The sequence below is a fragment of the Balaenoptera borealis genome (assembly GCF_965194805.1).
Source record: "Balaenoptera borealis genome assembly, chromosome: 3".
In the NCBI taxonomy this organism is placed as follows: Eukaryota; Metazoa; Chordata; class Mammalia; order Artiodactyla; family Balaenopteridae; genus Balaenoptera; species Balaenoptera borealis.
In genome coordinates, this window is record NC_138866.1 from 12,765,325 (window position 1) to 12,790,840 (window position 25,516).

Here is a 25,516-nt window from a genome sequence, read left to right on the forward strand (position 1 = left end):
TCTCAGGTGTAGGCTCTGCCATCGGAGGCGATCCCTGGTGCCCTGCCGAGTTGCCTTTATTCCTCAAGGCCGTTGTCTCAGGTGTAGGCTCTGCCATCGGAGGCGATCCCTGGTGCCCTGCCGAGTTGCCTTTATTCCTCAAGGCCGTTGTCTCAGGTGTAGGCTCTGCCATCGGAGGCGATCCCTGGTGCCCTGCCGAGTTGCCTTTATTCCTCAAGGCCGTTGTCTCAGGTGTAGGCTCTGCCATCGGAGGCGATCCCTGGTGCCCTGCCGAGTCCCAGGCCTTGTGCCGGGAAGGGGGGCAGAGATATGGAAGGATTAGAAATACGTTCTTGCTTTTGAGAACCACTCAGATGTTTGCGTGTTTTCCTGTCGACCCCAGCTGGGTGGGGCTCCCCAGTCCTGGGGTCCCCGGGTTGGGGCAGGGGGTTGAGGTGCTGACAACATGATATGACAGTAGGAGTATGAGCTCGGCCCAGCTCTCCGTGCTGGTAGGGGAAGAAGCTTTCCTGCTGCTTCCTCCTGTGAGGGTTTGAGAGCTCCCAGATCTGTGAGCCAGGAAGGCAGGGTGCCCCTCACCCAAGGACAAGTACGCAGAGTCTGCTTTAGAGCAGCGATCCTTCCGGGAGCTTTGGAAACCTCTCCGCGCAAGGCCCCGGCCCAGATGGGCTGAACTGCAGCAGGCTCAGACCTGCTGCTCCCGGGGGTCGTTGGGCATCTCGGGGTTATGCCCCGAGGTCCACGATCTTTCAAAGCTTCGAGAACCATCTGGTCTTTGCAATCTACTTTTTCAGAACAGCCATCCCAAACCAGCACATCAGGATCGTTTAGGACCATGTCAAAATGCAGACCGGCTGGTCAGGAGCTCTGTAGGTGGCCAGGCCCAGAGCTCTCACGGGGAGGGGCAGCGAACGTTGCTGCACCCCGTCGCCTGCTAGGCATGTGCCGAGCACGACACAGTGACAGAAGCTCTCAAGGATGCTCGCTGCTGGTCCTGCGTCAGTTACAGAAACTTGCTCGTGGTGACGTCATTAGTAGGGAGGGACTGGACTCTGAACTCTGTCCCTGTGACACCAGAGTCATGCCTCTTTCCCAACTCCAGTCCCCCGCGCTGAGGGGTTTGGTGTTGGCGGGAAGGGGAGCGGCAGCCTTGAAGCCCTCCCAGTGCAGACACCAGCATGGGCATCGCCTAGGATCCCAATCTCAGACCCTGCCCTGGACCTACTGAGTGAGGATCAGGATTCACCACCTCATCCAGGTGTTAGACGCGATGAAGTAGCTAGTTCATGTTTTAGGACGGTCAGGCGGGGTGACCCCAGCGGAAGAGCTCCGTGTCAGGGAGGTGATTGGATGGTTGTCCAGGCCAGAGGGAAGGTGGCCCGGCCCTAGCTAGTCAGTGGCGGTAGAGCAGCTTGGGTAGAGAGGGCAGGACTTGGGGACAGAGTTACTGGAGGGTGAAAGAGGAAGGAGGGACATAGCAGAAGACCACTCTGAGCAGCTGGGCGAATAGGAGTGTCACCAAGTGAAGCCCGTGGGACAGCCAGTGGTGGTGGCCCCGGGCATGTGGTCTGACCCTTGGGAAAGCGGACAAGGCCTGAGATGGGAGCAAGGAGCCCGGAGGCACTTGGGCACATGGCAGTGAGGGTAAGGAGAGGTGGGCTGGGAGGAGGCTGACCGATGGTGCCTCTGAGCTGGAGATGTAAGTCGTGGGGTAGGAGCTGAGGGTAGAGGGTGCAGGGAGGTCCCTTCTGAGCAAGGCCTGGACACTTTCCCTTGAGAAAAGGCCCGTTAAAGTTTTCTGTGGGGCTGGTGGGTTTTGGATTTGTTTTAAGACGTAGTTCACTTCGTGAAGCCAACTGTTGCCCGGCTGGGTCTTTCGGGTCTGCAGATCGAGAAGCTGCAGACCCAGCTGGAGAGGGAGAAGCAGAGTAACCAGGATTTGGAGACCCTGAGTGAGGAGCTGATCAAAGAGAAAGAGCAGCTGCAGAGCGACATGGAGACCTTGAAGGCTGATAGAGCCCGGCAGGTAGGCACCTCCCGAGCAGATCCCTCTCCTGGAACCCCTGCCTGCAGGAGGGAGAGTCCAGGATTTAGCCATTTCCTGGGAATCCATCGGGGAAACGTGCATTACCAGGTACCTAGCCTAGCTGCAGCTCAAACCAGCAACTCTCAATCTGCTGTGGGGGGCGTGTTTGCCCCCCAGGGGACATTGTCAGTGCCTGAAGACGATTTTGATTGTCATGACTTGGGGAGGAGAGAGGAGATGCTCTTGGCATGCGGTGGGTGGGGGCCAGGGATGTGGCTAAACGTCCTGCAACACACAGGACCAGCCCCGCATGACAAAGAATGATCCAGCTGCAAACGTCCATAACGTCACACCGAGCACCTGAGGTTTGTTTGCCTCACGCCACAAGAAGTCCCGGGTAGGAGGCAGTCCGGTGCTGGTGCAAAGGCTCTGTGATGCCATGCAGGGGCCAGGCCTCTCCTCCTGCTCTGCCAGTCTTAGCAGTGGCTGCCACACACCCTCAGGGAATGGGAAGAAGAAGGTGGAGGGCAAGGGGCAGAGGGAAACCCTCCCGGGACCTTCTGTCACATCTTATTGACCACACCCAACACATGACCACCCCTACCTGCGAGGGATCCTGGGGTATCCAGTATTTGAGATTTTCAGCCTCTGATGTAGAGCAAAAATGGGGGGAATGGGATGGTGCCACGTTTGGTGAAAAGACAGGCAGGGCTTCTGCCCAGATGTGGCTTACATAGAGGGCAGAAGGACAGGCGACAAGCAAGGCAGTTTCAGACATGTGCTCTTGAGGGAATAACGCAGAGAATCCTGCTGGATGCAGGCGCTGAGGAGTCATGGTGCAAGGCTGTCCTGAGGAACTGCTCACGCTGAGCCCTGGAGAAGGAGGGGGAGCCAGTGATGCTGAAGACCGGTGGTGGGGGGGGTGGTCCAGGGCAGAGGGAAGACCCTGTGCAGGGGCTGCAGGAGGGGAGTGGCGTAAGGGGAGCCCACAGAGGTGGGCGGCCAGGATAAACCTACCAAGGGAATCACTATCATTGTTTTACGTGAGAGGGAGAGAGATGGGGTTTATGTTTCCAAATCATCCTGGCCGCCGTGAAGGCATTTTAATTTGAACCGTCTCCGTAGGGGTCTCCATGCTCTTCACCTTGTGTCCACATTAACCCCTGGGAACGTTAGGACTTCTTTTTTTTTTCATTGAAGTATAGTTCAGTTCTGGTGTACAGCAAAGCGATTCAGGTGTGTGTGTGTGTGTGTGTGTGTGTGTGTGTGTGTGTGTGTGTGTGTGTGTGTGTGTATAGTTCAGTTCTGGTGTAGAGCAAAGCAGTTCAGGGGTGTGTGTGTGTGTATAGTTCAGTTCTGGTGTAGAGCAAAGCAGTTCAGGGGTGTGTGTGTGTGTGTGTGTGTGTGTGTGTGTGTGTATAGTTCAGTTCTGGTGTAGAGCAAAGCAGTTCAGGGGTGTGTGTGTGTGTATAGTTCAGTTCTGGTGTAGAGCAAAGCAGTTCAGGGGTGTGTGTGTGTGTGTGTGTGTGTGTGTGTGTACTCTTTTTTTCAGATTCTTTTCCATTATAGGTTATTACAAGTTATTGGATATAGTTCCCTGAGCTATACAGTAGGACTGTTAGGATGTGTTTTGGGTACATGATGGGATGGTCTTTTAGGGCCTATGCTTTAGTCCCCCAGATTAAATCAGACTTTAACCCCAACTCTCTGAAATATGTTTGTGCAACAACCGCCGTCTCTCCCGTCGTGTTTTCCCGCAGATCAGGGACCTCGAACAAGAAAAGGACCATCTCAACCAGACGGTGTGGACGCTGCGGGAGAGGTCGCAGGTCAGCAGCGAGGCCCGCGCGAAGGACGCCGAGCAGGAGAGCAAAGCCCTGCACGGGACGGTGGCAGAGGCCAGCAGCCGGCTGAGCAGGCCGGAGCTGGAGCAGGCGCAGGAGAAGGCGGGGCGGGCGGAGGAGCTGCAGTGGGAGCTGCGGCGGCTGGAGGAGGAGAAGGGGAGGCTGGCGCAGAGGGTGAGCTCCCTGCAGGCGGCGGGCGAGCGGGCGGACGCCGCGGAGCGCGAGAGCCGCGGGCTGGCGCTGGAGAACCGGCGGCTGCGCAAGTCCCTGGACGCCCTGCAGAACGTGCAGGTGCGGCTGGCCGGCCTGGAGCTGGACAACAGGCAGCTGGACGAGGAGAACCTGGAGCTGCGCAGGGTGGCGGAGGCCACGCGCTTCACGGGCGCCAAGGTGGCCCAGCTGGAGCGCGAGAACCAGGAGCTCAGGAGGAGCGTGGAGCTGCTCAAGGCGCTGGGCAAGAAGTCAGAGCGCCTGGAGCTCGGCTACCAGAGCCTGAGCGCCGAGAACCTGCGGCTGCAGCAGAGCCTGGACAGCGGCGGCCAGAAGGCGCAGGCCCTAGAGCGGGAGCTGGGGCAGCTGGAGGCCGAGAACCAGGCCCTGCGGCGCGACCTGGAGGCCCTCCGGCTCGCCAACCGGCAGCTCGAGCGGGCCGGCCAGGACCGGCAGGCGCTGGAGCAGGAGGTGGCCCAGCTGGAGAAAGACAAGAAGCTGCTGGAGAAGGAGGCCCGGCGTCTGTGGCAGCAGGTGGAGCTCAAGGACGCCGTCCTGGACGACAGCTCCGCCAAGCTGTCTGCCGCCGAGAGGGAGAGCCGCGCGCTGGACAGGGAGCTGGCCCGCTGCCGGGACGCGGCCGGCAAGCTGAAGGAGCTGGAGAAGGACAACAGGGACCTCACCAAGCAGGTCACCATGCACACGAGGACGCTGACCACCCTGAGGGAGGTGAGTCGGGGGCAGGCAGCCCCTTCGGTGGGGGGTCGGCAGGGTCACCGTGCTGCCCGGCAGGGGCTTCTGGAATAGGGGTGAGACAGGGAGAGGCCCCTGGCATTTGTCCCCTGCTTCTAAACAGAACGATGCCCAAAAGCATAAAGAAGAAGTAGAAATCACCTGTTAGGATCTTACTGCCCAGAGATGACCAGGGCTAATAGTCCAGCGTATTTTATTTCTTCTTTTTCCTTGTGCATTTGTGTATACACACACTTGATACCCTACCTTCTCCATCCTAGCCCTGTTCTGTTTCTCATTATTACTATACTTTTTTCTCATTACATTAAATAGGTTTCAAGCCATGATTTCTAATGGCAGTGAGGTATTAATTTTACGGATTTACTATGATTGCTTTCTGGATGTTTAGATTGTTTCTGATTTTTCCCACTATTTTAAATAACACCGGGACTCCCCTGGTGGCACAGGGGTTAAGAATCCACCTGCCAATTCAGGGGACACGGGTTCGAGCCCTGGTCCGGGAAGATCCCACATGCTGCAGAGCAACTAAGCTCGTGAGCCACAGGTACTGAGCCTGCACTCTAGAGCCTGCGAGCCACAACTACTGAAGCTTCTGCACCTGGAGCCTGTGCTCCACAACAAGGAAGCCACAGCAATGAGAAGCCCACGCACCGCAAAGAAGAGTAACCCCTGCTCAACGCAACTAGAGAAAGCCCGGGTGCAGCAATGAAGACCCAACACAGCCAAAAATTAATTAATTAATTAATTAATTTTTAAAAAAACACTGGACATCCTTGCACACATGCACCTTCACGAATGTATTTATTTTCTTAGGATATATGCCTAGAAGTGCAATTACAGGATGAAAGGGTACAACTGTTTTACAGTTTCTTGGTAAATACGTGTCTTACTTTTCCCTGGTAGTTTTTGCGTGGCTCATCCGGGCTTTCCTGCAGTGCCTTAGGGTGAGTCACTGCTCTAGTAAACGACTCCAACGTCTGAGTGGCCCATCACAGAAGCTGAGTGTCCACACGTGTAGAAGTTCCGTGTGACTGTTCGCAGACACCTGGTGCCCTCCGTAATGTGGCCCGGCTGTCCCACAGTGGAGCCCTCTTCTGGCTCCCCTACCTGCAGCAGGTAGATGAAGAAGAGAAGGACCACACTTCATGGGGCAGAATATGGTCTCATAGCCGCCGCACCTGACTGCCAGGGAGGCTGGGAAATGTGTTCCAGCTGTGTGCCAAGGAAGAAAAAGAAATAGACTTGGTGACCACGGAGAGGTCTCCACATTAAAAAAGGATCACTGACTGTCAGTGCAGGCAGATCGGTACACTGTGGGGGAGAGATGCAAGACACCAACCTGACCCATAGCCCCTGCCTCCGTAAGCACAGGTTAGGTTATGCTGCAGTAACGAATGACCCCAGAATCGCAGGGCTTATCACATCCAAGGCTGGTTTCTCTTTCACGAGAGTCCAGGTGGCTCTCTGGAGAGCCTGTCCTCTGTGCTGGGGCTCAGCGTCCCAGGCGGCTTTGATCTCACGGCTCCACCATCTCAGCGTGGGGTTCGGGCAGTTCCCGAGGCAGGGGAGAGGCAGCTGGAAGATGACACACTGGCCCCTCCACGCTGCAGCCAGGGAGCGACCCCGGAACGTTTGGCGAGCACCACCCTCCGTCACACTGCCGTTCCAGGCCTTGGGGTGTGGTAGGGGGTCCTCGTGTGTGCACGTAGCTGTGACACTGGGCAAAACACGGTATAACTACCTGGAGAGCTACAGAGGTGTGGACTAGAGTAAGTGAACCCCTAAATGAGGTCAGCGTCCACTTTTGAAAAGTAACTCAAAACCAGTGTTTTAAAGTAAAATCTTTCTCCTCTTTATACTTTGTTCTGAGTTCTCCGCAATGAGCTAACTAAATAGTTATTGATCCATTACTCCGCGGAAATAGCAATCGCGTTCACAGAATTCAAACCCGCTCCTCAAAGGTCACCATACATGGTATTTCAGACACCTGTCTGGATGTGTTTGGAGCACGTTCGATCCTTCCTGGACACGCTGCCACGTGGTCTGGTGTCTTGAACTCCGGGGGCTGGGAAGGTGTGCTCATCCGTTCCCTTTGGAGACATCCCTGAGGTTCACCGTCCCCATAGAACCGCCTGCTTGGCCCTCGAGACACCCGAGCTGGCCACGGCTCGAGAAGGTGGTCGCTCAGCCCTGAGGCTGACCTGTGCCCGGCCCTCCTGCCGTTGCTGCTGGGCTCCTTTCCCACGCCTGTCCGCACTGTCCCCACAGGACCTGGTGCAGGAGAAGCTGAAGAGCCAGCAGCTGAGCAGTGAGCTGGACAAACTGAGCCAGGAACTGGAGAAGCTCGGCCTCCACAAGGAGCTGCTGCTGCGGGATGACAGCAGCAACGGTGACACGTGAGGACCCCTCCCTGGGTGGCTGCAGGCTTTCAGGGCTCACGTGCGTCCCCGCGCCCCGCCCCCTGCAGGCTCCACGCCCCCCCCACCCCCACCCCTGGAGCTCAGTTTACTTTTTACACCCGAGGGCCTGTTGTCACAGGTGCTTTATATCCCGGGCCTCCTTCCTGGACGTTCTCAGGCAGGAGTGGAAGGAGATTCTTTTGTCCAATGAAAAGGCTTCTTAACTTTTTTCTAGTTAGGCTTTTGTCGAGCAGTTTTAACTTCACAACAAGAGTGAGGAGAAGGTGCAGAGATTTCCCGTGGACCCCCTGCCCCCGACGCGTACCCTCCCCCATCAACACCCCCCCCCCCAGAATGGTGCATGCATGACGCTCGGTGAACCTACACCAGCACCTCGTCATCGCCCAGAGTCCACGGTTGACACTGGGGACATTCTCGGTGTTGCATGTTCTGTGGATTTTGACAAACGTATGATAACCTGTATGCACCCCTATAGCATCATACAGAGTATTTTCACTGCCCTGAAAATCATCTGTGTTCCACCTGTTCGTTCCCCTCTCCCTCCACCAGCCCTTTAATTTTTTAAAGTTTTAACTCTTGCTGCCTTTGCCAGCAGTGCTTTCCTAAATCATCTCGCTTTTCAAGGAAATCCAACATCTTGGACTTTTGTTGGACTTGTAACCAACGTGATGTCCTTTAGGTGTGGTGAAAAGGCCACACAGATTTACCGCTTACCTAGCACTGTGGTCTTGGATGGATTCCTTAACCTTTCTGAGACCCTGTTTCCCCAACTGTAAAATGCCCATACCAATACGTAAAACGGCGCCTGGAAAACTATAGCAGTGATGTTTCATTGATGGTGTCCCAGACATATCTATGCCAACAGCCTGGGGAACAGCTCTAGGTGATGGTTTTTGACTCCTGCAGTTCTTCTGGGCCAAATCTTGCAGCGTGATGCGGAAACCAGCTTAGTGGAGGAGGGATGTGTTGGCAGCTGGGAGACTGGGAGCTTGTGGGTAGAAGAGGCAGATGAATTCTACTGTATATTTGTATTTTTCAGGAAATACAAGATTTTGGAGAGCATAAATGAATCGGCATTCAAAACAACACTAGCCAGGAAAGAAGAAAAGATTGTGTTCTTAGAAGCACAGATGGAAGAGAAAGCCAGCCTGAATCACCACCTACAGAACGAGCTCCAGGTGGTAAGAGCAGCCCCCTTAGGGTCAGGCCGTGGGTCCTGGCTGTGAGGTCCCTGCCTCACCTTTCCCAGCCCCTCACCTGAGTAGCAGAGGGGCGGCCTGTATGCCCGTGTTCTGGAGCGAGTGTCGATGGAGTGGACGCCTGAGGCTCAGGGGAGGGAGAAGACTGGCCGCGGTCACGTGGCTGTAAAGTCGGGGCTGAGTCCCGGCTGCTGCCCGGCAGTCGCCTCCGCAGGGAGGGGGCAACATGCAGGACGGAGGTCGTGTGCCCTCCCCCCAAGAGCAAAGGCAGGAGTCTGGCGGGTCCAGTGCCGGGCGAGGGGTCGGGCATGCTGAGGGGGACGGGTTTGGTGCGGGGCCCCGAGCCCGGCCTCTTCCTGCCCCAAGTCTGCTTTCCCGTTCCCGCACCCGCAGTTGAAGAAGGAGTGTGAGATCCTCAGGAAGAACCAGGAAGAGGGGAAGCAGGTGCAGAACTCTTTCAAACACCCTGTGGGGCCGTTGGTCGAGGGTCACGCGGGGAAGGAGCGCTGGGGGCCCAGCCCCAAGGAGGCCACGATGGAGCTGCTCCGCGTGAAGGACCGGGCCATCGAGCTGGAGCGCAACGTGAGTGGGGAGAGGCCGTCCTGCCGACAGTCCCGCAGACGGAGCAGGAACTCCCATTACCGGGAAGGACCCAGGGTGTCAGAAGCTGTTGAGATTTATCCAGGTCTCGTTGGCCTCTTCTTGAGTTTCATGGCGAGTCCTGTTTGCTCCTTGCCACTTGAGGTCCCTTCAACCTTTCTGACTGAAGGGGCAGGTCCCCTTTTTCCCTGGGGACTTGCTCTATGCTTCCTACACTGGGTCTGGGGCATCTCCGCCAGCACTCTGTTTCCGCAGTGTTCTGTGTTTCGGTGCTCTTCTGGGGGTCGACAGACCACGGTCCGCCCCCTGTTTTCATAAATAAGGTTTTATTGGCCCACAGACACACCCGTTGCTTACGTATCGTGTGGGGCTGCCTTCCCACGGCGACGGCAGGGGTCACTGGCTGAGGTAGAGACCCTATGGCCGGCAAACCCCAAAATAATATTTGCCGTCTGGCCCTTCACAGAGCAAGTTTGTCCGTGCATGTCTAAACCCCTGATCTTGTTTGACGTCTCCCAACAGCCTTATGAAGTAGATAGTGACGATTTTCCTTTGACAGATGAGAAAGGTGAGACGGAGTTTAAGAGACTTGACCCTAAGCCCCATGCTGGTCAGGGACAGCGCAAGACCACACCCCAGGCATCCGGGCCCAGTCGGTGGCGTATCTTGCTCCGTCTTTATCAGTCTCGTGGAGCATGAACCGCCTTGTTCTACCCGCTGTCACCCGAGTCGGGTGAGGCTTTAGGGCAGGTTCTGGCTCCCTGTTCTGTGCGAGAAGCTCACAGACATGCATTCTCAGGGTGGTCAACAGAAAACAGAGAAGAGCACAAAAGACAGAAAGGATGAAGCAGCTTTAACTCCAGCTCGCCTTTGCCTCACACTCACATGCTCAGGTTCTTTGCAGTATCTCCATCATGTGTATTCACTTCTATTGTGAAAGCACGTAGAAAAAAATTTTTTTCCAATTCTGTTGTCTTTCCAAGAGGGAGAATGTTACTTCTCTCATCCGGTGGATTTTGGCTTTGGCCCCCCCCAAAGTGTTCCTAACAACCCTGTACCTGCTAACCAGCCGTCCCTGCGGCTGGTTAGCAGGTACGGAGCCGGCGTCTGATTGGTCTCATGCTTCCCCCTTCCCCAGAACGCGGCTCTGCAGGCTGAGAAGCAGCTGCTCAAGGAACAGCTGCAGCACTTGGAGACCCAGAACACGGCCTTCAGCAGTCAGATCCTGACGCTGCAGAAGCAGAGTGCCTTCCTGCAGGAGCACAACACCACACTACAGACGCAGACGGCCAAGCTGCAGGTGAGGGCATGGCTGGGCAGCTCTTGCGGGGGATGCTCTGTGTCTCCTAGAGACCAGCCCCAGCACTCTGACGACTCCTTATCAGTGAGACAAAGCATGGGAGAGTTCGGTGTTTTGTTTTATTTTTTATTTTTATTTTTTTTAAATTTATTTATTTATTTATTATATTTTTGGCTGTGTTGGGTCTTCGTTTCTGTGCGAGGGCTTTCTCTAGTTGTGGCAAGCGGGGTCCACTCCTCATTGCGGTGCGCGGGCCTCTCACTACCGTGGCCTCTCTCTTGTTGCGGAGCACAGGCTCCAGACGCGCAGGCTCAGTAGTTGTGGCTCACGGACCTAATTTCTCCGCGGCATGTGGGATCCTCCCAGATCAGGGCTCGAACCCGCGTCCCCTGCATTGGCAGGCAGATTCTCAACCACTGCACCACCAGGGAAGCCCTGTTTTGTTTTTGATAGACTCATTGTAAACCGAGGTTCCTAGCCTCAGGATCTTTGAAGTTGGTTTTCAGTGACTGAACACGGCTGCCCAGGCAAAAAAAAGTTTATTTCCCTGCTTTTCCCTTGCAGTCTTGTCTGTTTCCCAAAATCTGTTTCTTGAGAGGCTGTTAGGAATGACTTGGAAAAGAGGTTCTGGGATCAAATAAGTTTGGTTCAACAGAGTTAAGCACATTTCTTCACTGTAGGACCTGGTAGAGCCTTTTTGAAGCAAATGTGAATTTTTGATCTCTACGAGTGAAGTAAGGCATCAAGTAGCTCCCGGGCTGGTGAGAGCATCTAGCCAAAAGAGTGTTCTGGACCACACATTTTAGGATGTTGGCTTTTATTTACCATTAATAGATCGTGGGAAAGTAAATGATCATTTATTGCAGTTTCTGAGAAAGGTGTTTGAAAATATGTAACGTATGGGTCAGAGACAGTAAATAGGAGACTGTTTGTCAAAGAGGTTGGGATTTGTTCTGTTAAAACAAGCAAATAGGATGTTGGTTTGTAGTTTTGTTTTTGTTGGGGTTTTTGGTTATGGTTGTTATATCTTTGGTCTTGATATGAAGGTAATTCTGGCCTCAGAATGAGATAGGAAGTGTTCCCTTCTCCTAAATTTCTAATAATTTTGGGTGTTGGATGGGTGTTCTGTAAGCATCAGGTTAAGGTTAAGGTAGGTTGTTCAGGTATTTTGTGTCCTCAGTGATGCTCTATCTTTTAAAAGTAGGCTTTTAAAAGTATTCAAAGAGGATATCCAAGGAGCTTGTTCAGAGAGAGGACCTAATTTGCCCCAAAAGGTCACATCTACGGAGAGGGGCTCAGGACTGAAGCGCCACGCAACAGTCTGTTGATGCCGTCTGGCCTCCTCCAGCAGTTCCTTAAGTCCTGGTAGAACTGTCCTGGGTCCCAGCGGCGTCTTGCCTGCGCCGATGATCCCTGTTATCTCGGTGTCAGCCTCCGGCCCCCTCTCCCTCTCGGCAGGTGGAGAATTCCACTCTGAGCTCCCAGAGCGCCTCACTCACCGCGCAGTACGCGCTGCTCCAGAACCAGCAGACAGCCAAGGAGAGCGAGATCGAAAACCTGCAGAAGCAGCAGGAACAGCTGACGGCTGCCTACCAGGCCCTGCTGCAGGACCACGAGCACCTGGGCGCACTCCACGAGCGGCAGTCCGCGGAGTACGAGGCCCTCATCCGCCAGCACAGCTGCCTGAAAACACTGCATCGCAACCTGGAGCTGGAGCACAAGGAGCTCGGGGAGAGGTGTGTGCCGGCGGGGCGGGCTCCCCCGGGTTCCTGTCCCCGCCTCTGCTCTGTGCCCCTCAGGTCTCCTCTTGGCCTGCAGCTTCACACCGTCTGGGGCACCGGAACTTTCCAAAGGGGCGGTAAATCAAAGTCACCCTTAGCAATATGGAGTTAGTGCAGCTGGAGACCGAGTGTCGGTGGATCTCCAGGTGGAAAAGGGGCGTCATGGCCAGTCTTGGCTCAGGGAAACCTGTTGTTGGTGTGGGGTCCCTGCTCCTCTAAGGATTTTCTTCTCTCCTCCCTTTTCTCTCCAAACTAAGAATAAGGAGGAAGTTCACCACAGCTGCCAATTTACAATGACGCGTCTTACCCTGGCTTCTCAGTTCTTTTCTTGCCTGTCAGGGTCTGGGCTGCATTTTTTTTTAACCTTTAATTTTTTTAAAAAATAAATTTATTTATTTATTTATTTATCTTTGGCTGCATTGGGTGTTCGTTGCTGCTCACGGGCTTTCTCTAGTTGCGGTGAGCGGGGGCTACTCTTCGTTGCGGTGCGTGGGCTTCTCATTGCGGTGGCCTCTCTTGTTGCGGAGCACGGGCTCTAGGCGCGCAGGCTCAGTAGTTGTGGCTCGCAGGCTCTAGAGCGCAGGCTCAGTAGTTGTGGTGCACGGGCTTCAGTAGTTGTGGCACGTGGGCTCAGTAGTTGTGGCTCGCAGGTTCTAAAGTACAGGCTCAGTAGTTGTGGCACACGGGCTTAGCTGCTCCGCAGCATGTGGGATCTTCCCAGACCAGAGCTCGAACCTGTGTCCCCTGCATCGGCAGGCGGATTCTTAATCACTGCACCACCAGGGAAGCCCTAATTTTAAGTATATAGAAAGTAAACAGAATGGTAGAGTGAAACCCCTGTATACCCACGACTGGCTTCTGCATTTATCACTATTTTGCCACCCTCGTTTCATCTTTGCTTCCCGTTCTCCAGCCCCACACTCTTCTTTTTTTGTAGGTAAAATTTACATACCTTGAAATGCACAAGTCTTAACTTCGCACTCTTGACAAATCGGGGTCCTGGGTTTTGTGTGCATTCAGTCAACCAGCATCACCTGAGCTCCTGCCCCGGCAGATCCTTGATTGTTCCAGGCCGCTGGGCAGGGGTGGCAGGACCCAGCGTCTGGGAGCAGGTGTGGTGTGCACATGGCTCTAATGCAGGAGAGACAGGCTCTCAAACACTTGGCACGGGTGGGTCGGTGGGTGAGGGGGAGCAATTTCCTTGTCCTGTGCTTGTGAGACGGCCCTGCTGCCAGTGTTTTCCTTGACTCGGCCTCAAGACGCTAAGTAAAGCTGAAGTGCAGGGCGTTTCATCACAGACCCAGGGGGGTTGTTGGGCCAGCAGAGCCTCGTGAGGGCATCTGATGATGCTGTGGGCACGGGGGTGATGGCGTTCGTTTATCCACTCACCCGGTGCTTCCTTTCTGCCTCTGTCTGGAGTCCTCCACCCCTTTGATCCACCCGGATCGCCGTCCTTCAGGGGCTGCTAGCCCAAATGAGCATCTTCTGCTTCCTCCTGCACCCATCCTGGATCCATGCGACACTTGGTAAACACCTACTGTGTACGGGGTGCTGTGTCTAGCTGTGGTAGGAGAGGCACCCAGTTGACTACTGATGTGGAGTGAGAAGTGTTCGCTCAACTCTAAAGCTAGCACGGCGCCCAGCACTCACCAGGCACTCAGGTGTCCTATTATGTGTTATAATAACATCTTACGATATTCCTCATGTCTGCTCAGCAGGGGAAGGTTTTTGCAGGTGGAATTTGGACTGGCTCTGAAGGAAGAGTTCATTGTTGCTTTCCCTGTAATTCTTTGCTCAGTACAGCACAGAACCACTGTGTTACCCAGTACTTTGTCGCACAGAGGCTGGAGGCCCCTTGGGTCTGTCTGCGGCAGGGCTACACGTTCAGGAGTCTGGATACCTGGAACACAGGGGTGATGGCTCTACATTCATTTCATTTGACACTTAAATCAGACACTCACTCATTCGTTCTCTTAACACATACTGAGCACTGTGCCTCGTACTGGGACTCGGTGGTGAGCCAGACTCGCCCGGGTTCTGGTGTAGTTTACTAACGGTCAGAGAGATGTAGTTTACTAATGCAGTGGTGTAGTTTACTAACGGTCAGAGAGATGCTTGATCAGTGGGCTTTTCCAAGCCGTTACAGCAGGGAAGCAGGAATCGGGGACCTTGATGGTCAGCCGGTGGCCCTAATTTGTCAGACCTTGGACGACTTTTCCCAGAATTGTTAATCTGGATGAGAAAGGTCACCCCTGAAAGCCAGGCAGAGCCCCACGCCCAGAACCACGTCGGGGATCCTCTGCTCTGAAGCTAAAGGCCACACAGATGTCTGTCTGTAAACAGCTACCTGAGCAGGTTTCTGAGCTTGATTCCACACAAGCACAAGTCTGGATTCCAGTCAGGTGGTGCGAGTACAGCTGCGTGGGGACAGGTGGGGTCAAGGTAGAGGTCTGGAGATGCAGGCTGGAAGCCCCTGGACTTGGGGGCTCTTGAGTCATCATGAGCTTGGAAGGTTCCAGCAGGTGGGAGGGACAGCCTGGGCTTATCGGGGACTCTGTCCTTGTGCTCTGCTGCCCTCCAGAGATAGCTGTGCAGTACCCCATACAGAGGGACAGAGGAGAAAATACAAAGAGGAAAATGAAAGGGCAGGAAGGAGGTGTGTGTGTGTGTGTGCGCGTGCGCGCGCGCGCGTGTGTGCACGCGCGTGTCCCCCGGCAGCTGCCTGGGCCCCCCAGGCAAGCCTCTGCCCCCCACTCGAGGTCTGACAAGAGCAGGAAGGGCTCCCGAGGGAGAGGAGGGCTCACCCCGTCCCCAGTGAGCAGGGATTTGCTGTGACATGAGCTGTCATGTGCAGTGGAATTCAGCTGTTTATTCCGTGGTTTCTTTTAGATCAGTTTGTGTTGAGTGAACCCCCTGGTAAGTCCTTTGCACTCCCTGAGAGGAGGGTGTGGGGTTCAGAGGACGTTGTCTCAGCATTCCCCGGGGGCCAAGGGAGGAAGGCTGCTGTGACAGGGAATCGAGGGGGCCGTGGGGGCATGTCGGGTGGGAGGAAGAGGCCTCTGGCCCTGGGGCTGGAGGAGACCCCGAGCCTTCCCGCCTAGGCGCTGCTCACACCCCCAGCGCCTCTCCCAGCCACCTCCCTCCGATTCCCTGCCACGCAACCTTGCCCCCTGCCCGCCCCCCTCAGCTCTGCAGAGAGAAGCCACCAGACGAGCCCCGCCTTCTCTGCGGAGGCTTCGCGGTCTCCCGGGGTGTGCGTTGCCTGTGGGAAAAGAAGGCCCGGGACGGGCTGCCAGCGGTGTGTCCCTCCCACAGGCACAGCAACATGCTGAAGCACAAGGCGGAGCTGGATGAGCTGGAGAAGGTTCTGAATGCCGAGAGGGAGGCTTTGCAGCAGGAGCAGAGGACGAGCGCCGTGGCCGCGAGCGAGAACCGGAGGCTGCAGGAGGAGCTGGACAGGTAAACGCCGGGGCGCAGGGGGCCCACCTGCCCGCGGGCAGCAGCATCTCACTCACTCTGCGCCCGCTGAGCGGAGGTCAACCTGGTAATACAGCCCCTGCCATGCTAACAGCTGGATGGTAGTGAGGTCAAAGGGATGGTGCTGGGATGCAAGGACCAATGTGGTACCCAGGGACAGCGCGTCGTCTAAGCTGGTGGTCCTCACCTCCTGCCCTGAGATGACAATGGTTGTGTCAGCCACAGGTACCTTCGTCATCTAATGGGTTCCCTGTTTGTGTATTCACCTCCTTGCTGACATTTATCTGTAAGCCGCAAATCAGCGCTCGTGGAGCTATCATGGACATCTGGGTGGTGAGACATTTGGGGTCGCCTGACGCACACATTTCCAGCTGAGGATGAACAAGGTGTTCGACCCCTGCAGCTCATTCTGCAAACGAGCGTCCTTTTTGTGGCCTGTTGAGTGCCATGGTTTTCGTATTTTTGTGCCTTGGGGTGAGGATTTCGCTGTTTAAAATGGCCCACGAGCAGAACGCTGTCTCGTGTTCCTAAGTGCAAGGCCGTGATGTACATTATGGAGAATATGTATGAGTGAGGTAGATAAGCTTCCTTCAGGCGTGAGTTACAGTGCTGTCGGCTGTGAGTACATCACACAAGTGTCTTTAAACAGAAGCCACGTAAAATGAGGTATGTCTTGATCAGCTGACAAAATTGTGTGACCAGACTCACAGGAACCCACCTGTGTGTTTCCCCCAAGAGCTAATTTAGTGTCTCAGGGATCTTATAGAATGTTACTACCAAGAGTAACGAGAATCTACAGAATTATTATCCTTTTTTTAAAACAGATGAAGAAACAGGCGGAGATTAAAAATGCCTTGTTCAGAGTGGATGCTTGTCGTCAATGGCAGAGTCAGGATTTGAAGCAGGTCTTGTCTCTGGCATGGCCATGGGTGCTGCTTCCTCCCCACCTCCTTGTGTTCACGTGTACCAGGGGCTACAGGGCAGGTCAGGCATGTGGGTGAAGAGTGCCAGTGGTAGACCAGACATGAGTGACATGGAGAATATACACTAACAGTTGTCAGCTGGGAGGAAGGCCCGGGGCCACCAGATTATCCCTTTGTTTATGCCTTTTCTCTTAAGAGAAGCTGGACATTGCAATGTTGGTGTGAAACTTTCACAATTTATATGTTGACCCACTAATTCATTTAAAAAACACTGTAGCCAAACAAGACACATCTGTGTCTAAACTGAGTCCATGAGCCCCTGGTACTTCGAGCTTTCTGTTATAAATCTTCCCCCGAGAAAGCCCAGTTGGATAATAGTTATTATGATGGTGACAATTTTAGTGGATTTACATCCTACCCCAGCATCTCATATTTTATTTATCTCGGGAGTTGAAATTAGAAAGGGGCTTGGAACTGAGAAGAAGAGCTGGACATAGACAAAGAGTTTTAGAGCAAAAATGTTCTGGTTCAGTATTTAGAAAGAAAGCTTTTAACAACAGAACCTTTTTTTGCCAAGTAGGCAGATATGCCAAAGCTTTAAATACATAAGAGATCATAACAGTGACGCTCTGTCGAAGTGGGTGTCCGAGCCTGCCTGTTCTGTCTCCCCCAGTGCAAGGTTGGGGACGCCAGGGGCACCTTCATAGAACCCCAGAGAATCCAGTTTGAAAGCCTCTGATTTTGTTCAGCTCCCTCATTGTGAGGCCCAGAGAGGTTGTGGTTTGGCCTAAGGTTGCACAGCTGTGACAGGGCCTGGGAGCGCTCCTCGGGCCTCAGCCCTGTGGCTCTCCACCCCGCCAGGGTCAACTTCCTGCACCATCAGCTGAAGGCGGAGTACGAGGAGCTGCACACCCACACCAAGGAGCTGAAGACCTCGCTGAACAGCTCCCAGCTGGAGCTGAACCGCTGGCAGGCCCGGTGCGACGAGCTGAAGGAGCAGCACCAGGGCATGGACCTCTCTCTGGCCAAGCTGGACACCCACTGCGAGGTGCGGCCTGGCGCTGGGCAGGGCCTCGGGACGCCGGGACGCGTCCCCTGCGGGGACGGCCTTGGGCTCAGGGGGGTTGCGATGGGTCCTTCTTTGGCGTCTGTGCTCGAAGACTGTGTGAAGGTGGTCCAGAGGCCGAGAGGAGACCAGAGGCGTTTGAAAGGGGGACCACGACTGGTAGGGATGCGTTAGAAAACACCTCTGCATCCGACCTTTGCTTTTTGCAAAGGGTCAGAGCAGGCGCACGGAAACAGCCGGGTACTGTTTTATTTCTGTCCTCTTGGCTGTGTCCACACGGTTTTTCCATTTCTTTGCATGTAGCAGCTGCACTGTTGTAGAGAAATGTCACAGATTTTTTTTCCGTGCTTGGGTTTGTCTGACTGGCTCCTGATCCCGGGGTAGTCGGGATGGAGCTTGCACACAAATCCCCTGGTTGCCAAAGGGGCAGAGCTCTGCCTTCTGGTACGCTAGGTTGGAAAGTACCTTCTTAAGCAGCAGACCCCTCTCAGATGAAATTGTAAGCAGACCCCGGGACAAGTAAGACAGGCAAAGTGGATGGCACAGGGAAGAGCAGCTGGGTCCTGTCCCAGCTCCAGGACAGCCAGGACCCCAGACACAGCTCCTCTTGCCCTTTGTTTGTTGAAAAACACTCTGAGGAGCCTTTTCCTTTGAGCTCACGGTAGCCCTGCGGGGCGTCACAGATGAGGAAGCAGAGGCCAGGGTTCTGAGACGCCCAAAGGCCCCTCTGGGCTGCGTCTGGGGCCTGTGGAGGAGGCGGGGGCCAGGACACAGGCAGACAGTGGCTGAGGGAGCCCCGTCACCACAGGCTGTGCCTCACAGGGCGATGCTTTAGGATTTCCCAGGGGACCTCAGGCCAGGGCCTGCAGTAGGAGATTGCCACCCAGTCTTTCTGAAGCCAAAGCTTGTCGTTTTCCTGCTACACCAACCACGATAAATGTATTCTAGAGCAAGAGTTGGCCATCCTCAGCCCAAAACTAAAATCCAGCCCCCAAACCTGGTTCCATACGGCCGTGAACTAAGAATGACCTTTACATTTTATAATGGTTGAGAAAATGAAAAAAAATGTTTTGTGGCAAGTGCAAATGGTATAACACTTAAATGTCAGTGTCCATAAGTCAAGTTTTATTGGAACACGGTCACACCTGTGCATTTACGTATCGTCTCTGGCTGCTTTCCTGCTGTAACAGCAGAGTTGAGTGGCTGCAACAGAGACCACCGTCTGGCCTGGAAAGCCTAAAATATTTGCTACCTGGCTCTTTACAGGAGAAGTGTGCCGACCCTCGTCTAGGACAGAGCTGGCCACTAGAAATAATAATGTAGCCGCCAGATATAATTTAAAATTTTCTAGTAGCCACATTAAAGAAGTGAAAGGAAACAGGTGGGATTAATTCTAAGTAATATATTTTGTTCAGCCAGTATATCTAAGATGTCATTTCCACATGTAACCACAAAAAATTCATTAATGAGATCTTTCACATCCTTTTTTTTTTTTTTTAGTGAAGTCTTTAGGATCTGCTGTATTCGCCCTTGTGGCACACCTCCTCGCGGGCTAGCTGCGTTTTAAATGCTCAGCGGCCACGCGTTGCCCGCGGCTGTCAGATTGGACAGCGTAGCTGCCAAGGGAAGCGGCCGTTTGGGGCCTTTCGAGTTGTGGCGAGCACAGATAGTACTGAGATGGACCTCTGGGCGCACGTGGCCTTTTCCTTCTTTGGGAAGCTAGATTCCCAGCAGCAGACTCACGGGGTCGCACGGTATTTAAGACATCGTTGGTCTGTGTTTTAGCTGCTCTCCCGCCTCAAGGGGAACTTGGAGGAAGAAAACCATCACCTCTTGAGCCAGATCCAGCTGTTGAGCCAGCAGAACCAAATGCTTCTAGAACAGAACTTGGAGAACAAGGAACAGTACCACGAGGAGCAGAAACAGTACATGTAAGGGGCCCGGGTGGGGGACGCCTGGCGACACGGGGGTCCTGGCTGCTCTGGCCAAGACCTGCCCCGTTCTGGGCGAGAACAGCGCCGGAGCCTATTCTTAACAGCCTGTCCTTCTCTCTCTTTTCCTGGAGTGTTTCTGGGTCTCTGCAAGTGGTGGTGGTTGGCTTTCATTTGCTTTTTAAAGGCACTGCCCACCGCCAGAAGCTTCTTAGTCTTCTTTTGGAATTAGGTGCACGTCTAAAAATACAGCCGTGCCAGCAAGAGAGGTATCTCAGGGAGAGAATGCACAGCGGAGGCTGAGCACAGGTGCCATACCCAATCCCTTTCTGTCGCCTGTGGCTGTGTTCCCTGATCGTCTGGAGCGGTGGGTTACCTGTGTGCCACGGTGTTCATTTATGTGGGCTTTGCTGTGGCCCCTGCGCTGGTAACCAGGGGACTAGTGGGGGTGATGAGATGTGGGCATACCAGACAGAGGTTGAGGAGCTTCACGGAGAAGTGGAAAGAAGAGTTGGGCTTCTGCTGCTGACACAGGATGGGGCGAAGGCAGGGCAGATGGGGGGACGTGAAGGCGGAGCACGGCAGGGGTCTGGGTGCAGGGAACGTGCGGGAGCCTCAGCGGAGGAGGCTCCCGTGCCTGGCCGACGGGTCGGGATCCACTGGGAAGTGTTTAAAGGGTGCTGGTCTCGCAGGGCCTAGGAAGCTGCCGGAGGTGAGGTCAAGAGGAAGAGCCTGGCACTGAGAACCTTGTGGTTTGGAAGTGAAACAACCCAGGATGCATCCGTGGATCCAGGGGGTTTCCACCGCTGTGCCGTGTGGTGGAACTGTCCTTGCTCGCGGGTGGGAATGGCTGGCTGGCGTGGGGAAGGCAAGAGGAGACAGGCTGCAGAGGGACGTGGCCAGAGGTGGCTCGCCACCTACCAGGAGTTGGTTTACCTTGAAAGCCGCACTGTAATTTGGGGATAGAAATGACCGTTGCCTGAAGTTGGCCCTCTGTCATCCAGCTGATAATAGTTGCCAGCAGACACTGGGCAGGTGCTAAGTAGAGGAGTAGGCGCCTGGACCCCAGGGGGATGATTGGATGACAGTCCTGCGTTAGGGAGCGTCTGCAGAGGGCCAGGGGTTGGCAGGCTTCCCGGAGGCCGCGCCGAGCGGGGCACTGTGCTGGGGGCCGAGAGGGGCACGGGACCTGTTCTCTGAGTTCGTGTGCATCTCCGGGGCGAACCCAGCCGCGCAAGCACTCCGAGCTTAGGGCAGGGCAGCACGGCCGTGAGGACAGAATAACAGACCACAGACGTCGAGTCCAGGAGGCTGGGAGCAGCGAGGGGTTGGGGCTTGGGGGTCGGGGCCCAGTGATTCGCAAAGCTGCCACTTTTCGTGATGCGCCCGCTTCGTGGGGAGCTCCTGGGAAAGTCCCCAGTTTGGGTGGAACCTTGGCAGCTTCTTGACAGAAAGAAGCCTGAGCAGAAAGTTGCCTCTGGCCCAGAGGCCTCATTTTCCAGTGAGGAAGCCAAGGGTCCGAGCTGTAAAGGCAGCGCAGGTGGTGAGAGGCTGGAGGGGACAGGAGTTGGTGGCCCTGTGGGCAGTGTTGTGTGGAGTTCACCTGCCTGACTCCCTGAGATAAAACAGAAGCTCACCCTTCGTATCAGGGAAGCCAGAACTTCCCTCCCGGGAAGCAGAGGTGCCCTCTGGCAGCCCAAGGTTCAAGAGGTATCTCTTTGGTCTTTTCTGTGTTTTTGAAAATACAGACTGGTTTCCAGCATTTACAAGTCAGGAGATTTTGCTTCGCAGTCTGAGTTTCTGGCTGCTCTGAAAGATGGGCAGGTCTACGTGCCACCCCAGGCAGCGATCTGCTGGGGTGGCCCAGTTGTGCCTCAGTCCCCACCGCCCCCTCTGGTTCTTCCAGGCCCGCTTTGCTCCTTATCTTCTCTCTGGACCCTAAAATCTTTTGAGTTTGTTCCCACGGAAGTTTTATCAGAAACCCAGCATTGGAATGGGTCCAGGTCAGAGGTCTGAATTTGCTGAAATGACTTTTTCAACCTTGATGCCCACCCAACTCCCTGAGGGCAGACCTCTCCCACCACCAAGGGATTGTTGATGTGCACGCCCAGGAGCTGGCCTCGAGTCTGACCCTGGGGTGTCCCACATCCTGAATGACCTGGCCAGAGAATCCTTGCTTCCGAGCTTGGGTCGTCAGACGGTTATGGGTTTGCTCCCTTGAGTTCACTCACAGCTAGATCCTGGGTGCTTCAGCAGGCCTCTTCAAGGCGTTAGGGCTTCTGGACCTATGTCAGATGCTTCCATTCGCGTATTCCCAACTCAGCGACCCTGATGGTCATGAGCGCTGCGATGTCCACTGGGCCAGGTCCCAGGCCGCACTGGTGAGTAAGTTCCTTTGTTTTATTGTCTTTTCCCTCTCTCCACAGAGACAAGTTAAATGCCTTACGAAGACATAAGGAAAAACTGGAAGAAAAAATCATGGATCAGTACAAGTTCTATGATCCTGCTCCAAAGAAGTGAGTTGATTTAAGCTTCAGGGACTTGAACACAGAACAGAAAACCTTCCTTGTTCACGCTCAGGGTGAAACTTTTTGTAGGGCCTGTGTCTTCCACAGTGACAGATCACCCGTGTGCATATCCCTCCCACGTCAGAAAGATTTTAGAATTTCTTTCAGCCCCATCCTCGTGCTTGTCCTGTGAGGGGTGGCAAATGCCAGCTGACCCTGACGAGACACAGGCTTAATTGAGCCGCAGCCCTTCTAAGGGGGCAGAGAGTCAGTGGTTTGGGAGCCATTAAAGCGGGATGGAAGGGTTGCCTTGTCGGCTTCTTCTCAGGATTTAACGGGGTGTAGAAAACCATGTTTCTGTTTAGGGAAGGAACCTTGGATAGGACACCAGGCCCAGCACTCACAGTCTTCAAACAGGGGCACCTTTTGGCCCTTATACAGATTCCTCTGGATTCACTGAACCCCAGGGCGGCTTCACAGACATGTCCCCTTCTCCAGAGGGCAGTGGGTTGCAGGGCTGGCTCCATCCCCCAAGACTGCCAGCCTTGTCCAGCACCGCTTCCCCCAGGAGTCGGCCCTGCACGTGGTCCTGTCCCGGCCCAGCCTCAAAGGCAGAATCACTGTGCATCCTTCAAGGCCTCTGTGTTGAAATCACACAACCACAGAATTTCAGAACCTCAGTCTCAGCCTTCTCTTTGACAGATGGAGAAGTTGAGGCCCAGACGAGGAAGCGGAGTGATTTGTGTAAACACAGTGCAGTTCAGTTCAGAGCAGGACTGGGACTCGGGTGTGGTTCTCTTTCTGTAACACCAGGAGCCTCCATTTCCCGTTAGCTACAGCTTCATCGCTTACTCATTGAATTCCCTGTTTTTAATTCACACGGCACACTCTTCCCTGCCCTCTGCCACCTCGCCCGGATTCCTCGGTGCCGGGAGTGGTCAAGGAATGCCAGCTTATTACTCTTACTGTGAACTTTAGCAGAGGATGAGGAGGAGTGTGTCACTGAAAAGGGCATTTTGGCAGAAAAATTGCCATCTAATAGATCACATTAGCAGAGCACTACTTCCTTTATTTCCCAGAGATAATCAAGAGTTAACGGGCGTACTTGACGTTCTGTTTTCCCAAGAGACTGGTGTGAATTTCTGACCCGATACATGCATCTAACTATCCCCGAGCGCATGCGTGACCGAGAATTCTGTTCTACCTCCTGAGCCCCAAATACAGTGGTCATGGTGGTGGTTACTGGCCAGCTTCCCAGGCTGGTGATGGGAATCCCAGCCCACATTAGGGCACCCAGTAACCTGCTGGAGGGGGCAGTGAGGGTTGATTGTGTCCTAAAAATCTACTCCTAACTAGGAAAAACCACTGGATTGGAGCCAAAGCTTTAGTCAAACTCATCAAACCAAAGAAAGAGGGTTCCAGAGAACGATTGAAGTCAACTACAGACAGTCCTCCCCGGCACCTGGAGTCCCCGGACCCAACCTCGCCACCCGCTTCTCAGCCGCTCAGATCCCAGCCGGAGAACCCCGAGGCCACCCCGTTGGGCTCAAGCTGTGCAGAAGAGCGTGACATCCACAACGGGACCCTGGGAAAAGGTAGGCGGGCTGACCTGGCTGCAGGGGGTGGTCTAAGGGACCCTCTCATTGGACCGGGTAGAGGGAGATGGCGTGTGGATGTGCACACGTGTGTGTAAGAGCGTGACGGGGGTGTGCTGCGTACACGCACATCTGCCTCCGTATGTGTGTTAATAACCAAGAAAATACAAACCCATGTCGAGCGAGAAGCATCGCTAATCCTGTAGATGGTGGGAGCGACTCAAACCAAAGCTGGTAACCACGCAGGCACCAGAGGCAAGCTCAGTAGCGTATGTTTGGGGGTTTCCTTGTACGTGTCAGAGATTTAGAGTAGACTATTTCTGTAGGGAGATCTCCTGCGCATTTAACAGGCAATGTGCATATGTGCGATCTTTTGCAAGTCCACGTGTGACTCCAGTCTTTTTAACACTTAAATAGGCAGTCAGGTTTTCTTCTCCAGCCTGACCTGGTCTTCAGTCTTACCAGCCAGGGGGCCCGGCTTACCTTTCCATGAGGGCTGTCATTTGGAGTTTGCCGGGGGTTCTGAAATGGATTTCTAGTTGAATGTGCTTTATTCCGTCAAACTAAGAGGCTATCAGTTATAAACTGCCCAATTACTTTATATACCACTGGCAGTCCAATGATGCAATGCTTTACCACTTAGAATTTTTATTATACTCTTGTTGAAGAGCTCTTCTAAAAGACTTAATTAGACAGATTTTTGTGTACACACATAAAAGGAAAATATGAGTAAAATATATTGGTCACAGCAGTGACAATTCTGTCACAGTTCCATCTGGCCCCAGTGGTGACTATAAGACACTGTGGAAGCAGCATCCTGATTTCAGTGATGTTAAGATGGGGGGGTGGGGATGTGCATCTTAGAATCGATTAAACACAGCAGTTACTTCAAACAAGGTTAAATTTCCAAATTTACTTTTAAATATCACTTCATGGATTATTTATGCCAAAACTGCAGCCTGAATAATTTAAATTTTTATGAAAGACACCAGGACTCTCTGAAGATCAGTCCTATGCCTGAGACCCACACACTCTCAGGGGTGGTGGCTGACATAGCACTAAGGGCCTGTGACAAGCCACCTTCTGAGTGTGACATGTGCACAAGCCTTTCAGGAGGCCACATTCACCACTTCAGGTACTGCTGTGTCACTTTCAAATGCACAAAAGAAAATGCATTCACGCACACATTGTTTGGGGGCTAATGCTTGCACTCCCGTTCTTTACAGGAGGTCAGATTAGGTAAAAGGTTCTTGTGCAGGTAAATGATAATGAAGCTTAACATTGGTTTTTATCTAGAGGGGATCTGTGGCCCCAGGTTTTCATTTTGACTATTTAAATGTTTTGACATTTATCACCTCAATTTGTATTAAAGTTGACTTAATTAACTATAACCAGCCTAATTGAGTCAGGGAAACTTTCAGAGGAAAAAAATGCTTGTTCCCATCCATGAATGAGCAAGTCAGTGATGATTATCAATAACGGTAGCCATGCATTGGGTGCTTTCTTTGGGCTCAGTACCTTGTCAGCTAATTTACTTTATCTGCCTTGGGTTTAGTCCTAACTACCCCGTGAGGTAGGCATGATTAATCATCCCCTTTTCAGAGCTTAGAAAGTGAGGCTTGACAAGGTGAAACACTTGCTGATATAGTAAGTGGCAGAACTTGGATTCGAACACAGGTCTGTCAACTCTGGAGCCTGAACTCTTCACCAACAGGTGCACTGCCTGCAGTTAAAGCTGAACCAACATGCTGCCTAACCAGGGGCCCCAGCAGAGCCATGGGCCCCAGCATCACATAAAGTCGGTCCCTTATCCTGTGGTGTGAGCATTGGCCACCAGGTGGTGCTATAGAGAAAGAAATAATGGAGGTTCTGGTACCAAATTTA

The 25,516-nt window shown here is 53.8% G+C and overlaps 1 protein-coding gene across 14 annotated transcripts in view; it reads left to right on the forward strand.

Moving 5' to 3' along the window:
- Nucleotides 1-25,516, forward strand: part of CCDC88C (coiled-coil domain containing 88C) — a 124,992-nt gene that overhangs the window by 83,500 nt on the left and 15,976 nt on the right. For 12 of the 14 annotated variants that reach the window (XR_014242408.1, XR_014242409.1, XM_082384452.1 and 9 more), the window contains 12 exons: nt 1,889-2,026; nt 3,787-4,809; nt 7,102-7,229; nt 8,293-8,434; nt 8,846-9,034; nt 10,191-10,352; nt 11,811-12,088; nt 15,449-15,592; nt 17,395-17,581; nt 19,385-19,530; nt 21,957-22,046; nt 23,394-23,632. Coding sequence is in view for 12 of the 14 variants with exons in the window: in XM_082384452.1 (XP_082240578.1) it covers nt 1,889-2,026; nt 3,787-4,809; nt 7,102-7,229; nt 8,293-8,434; nt 8,846-9,034; nt 10,191-10,352; nt 11,811-12,088; nt 15,449-15,592; nt 17,395-17,581; nt 19,385-19,530; nt 21,957-22,046; nt 23,394-23,632 (2,866 nt within the window). In the remaining 2 variants the exon portion in view is untranslated. The other 2 variants (XM_082384454.1, XM_082384455.1) reach the window with 2 other exon arrangements.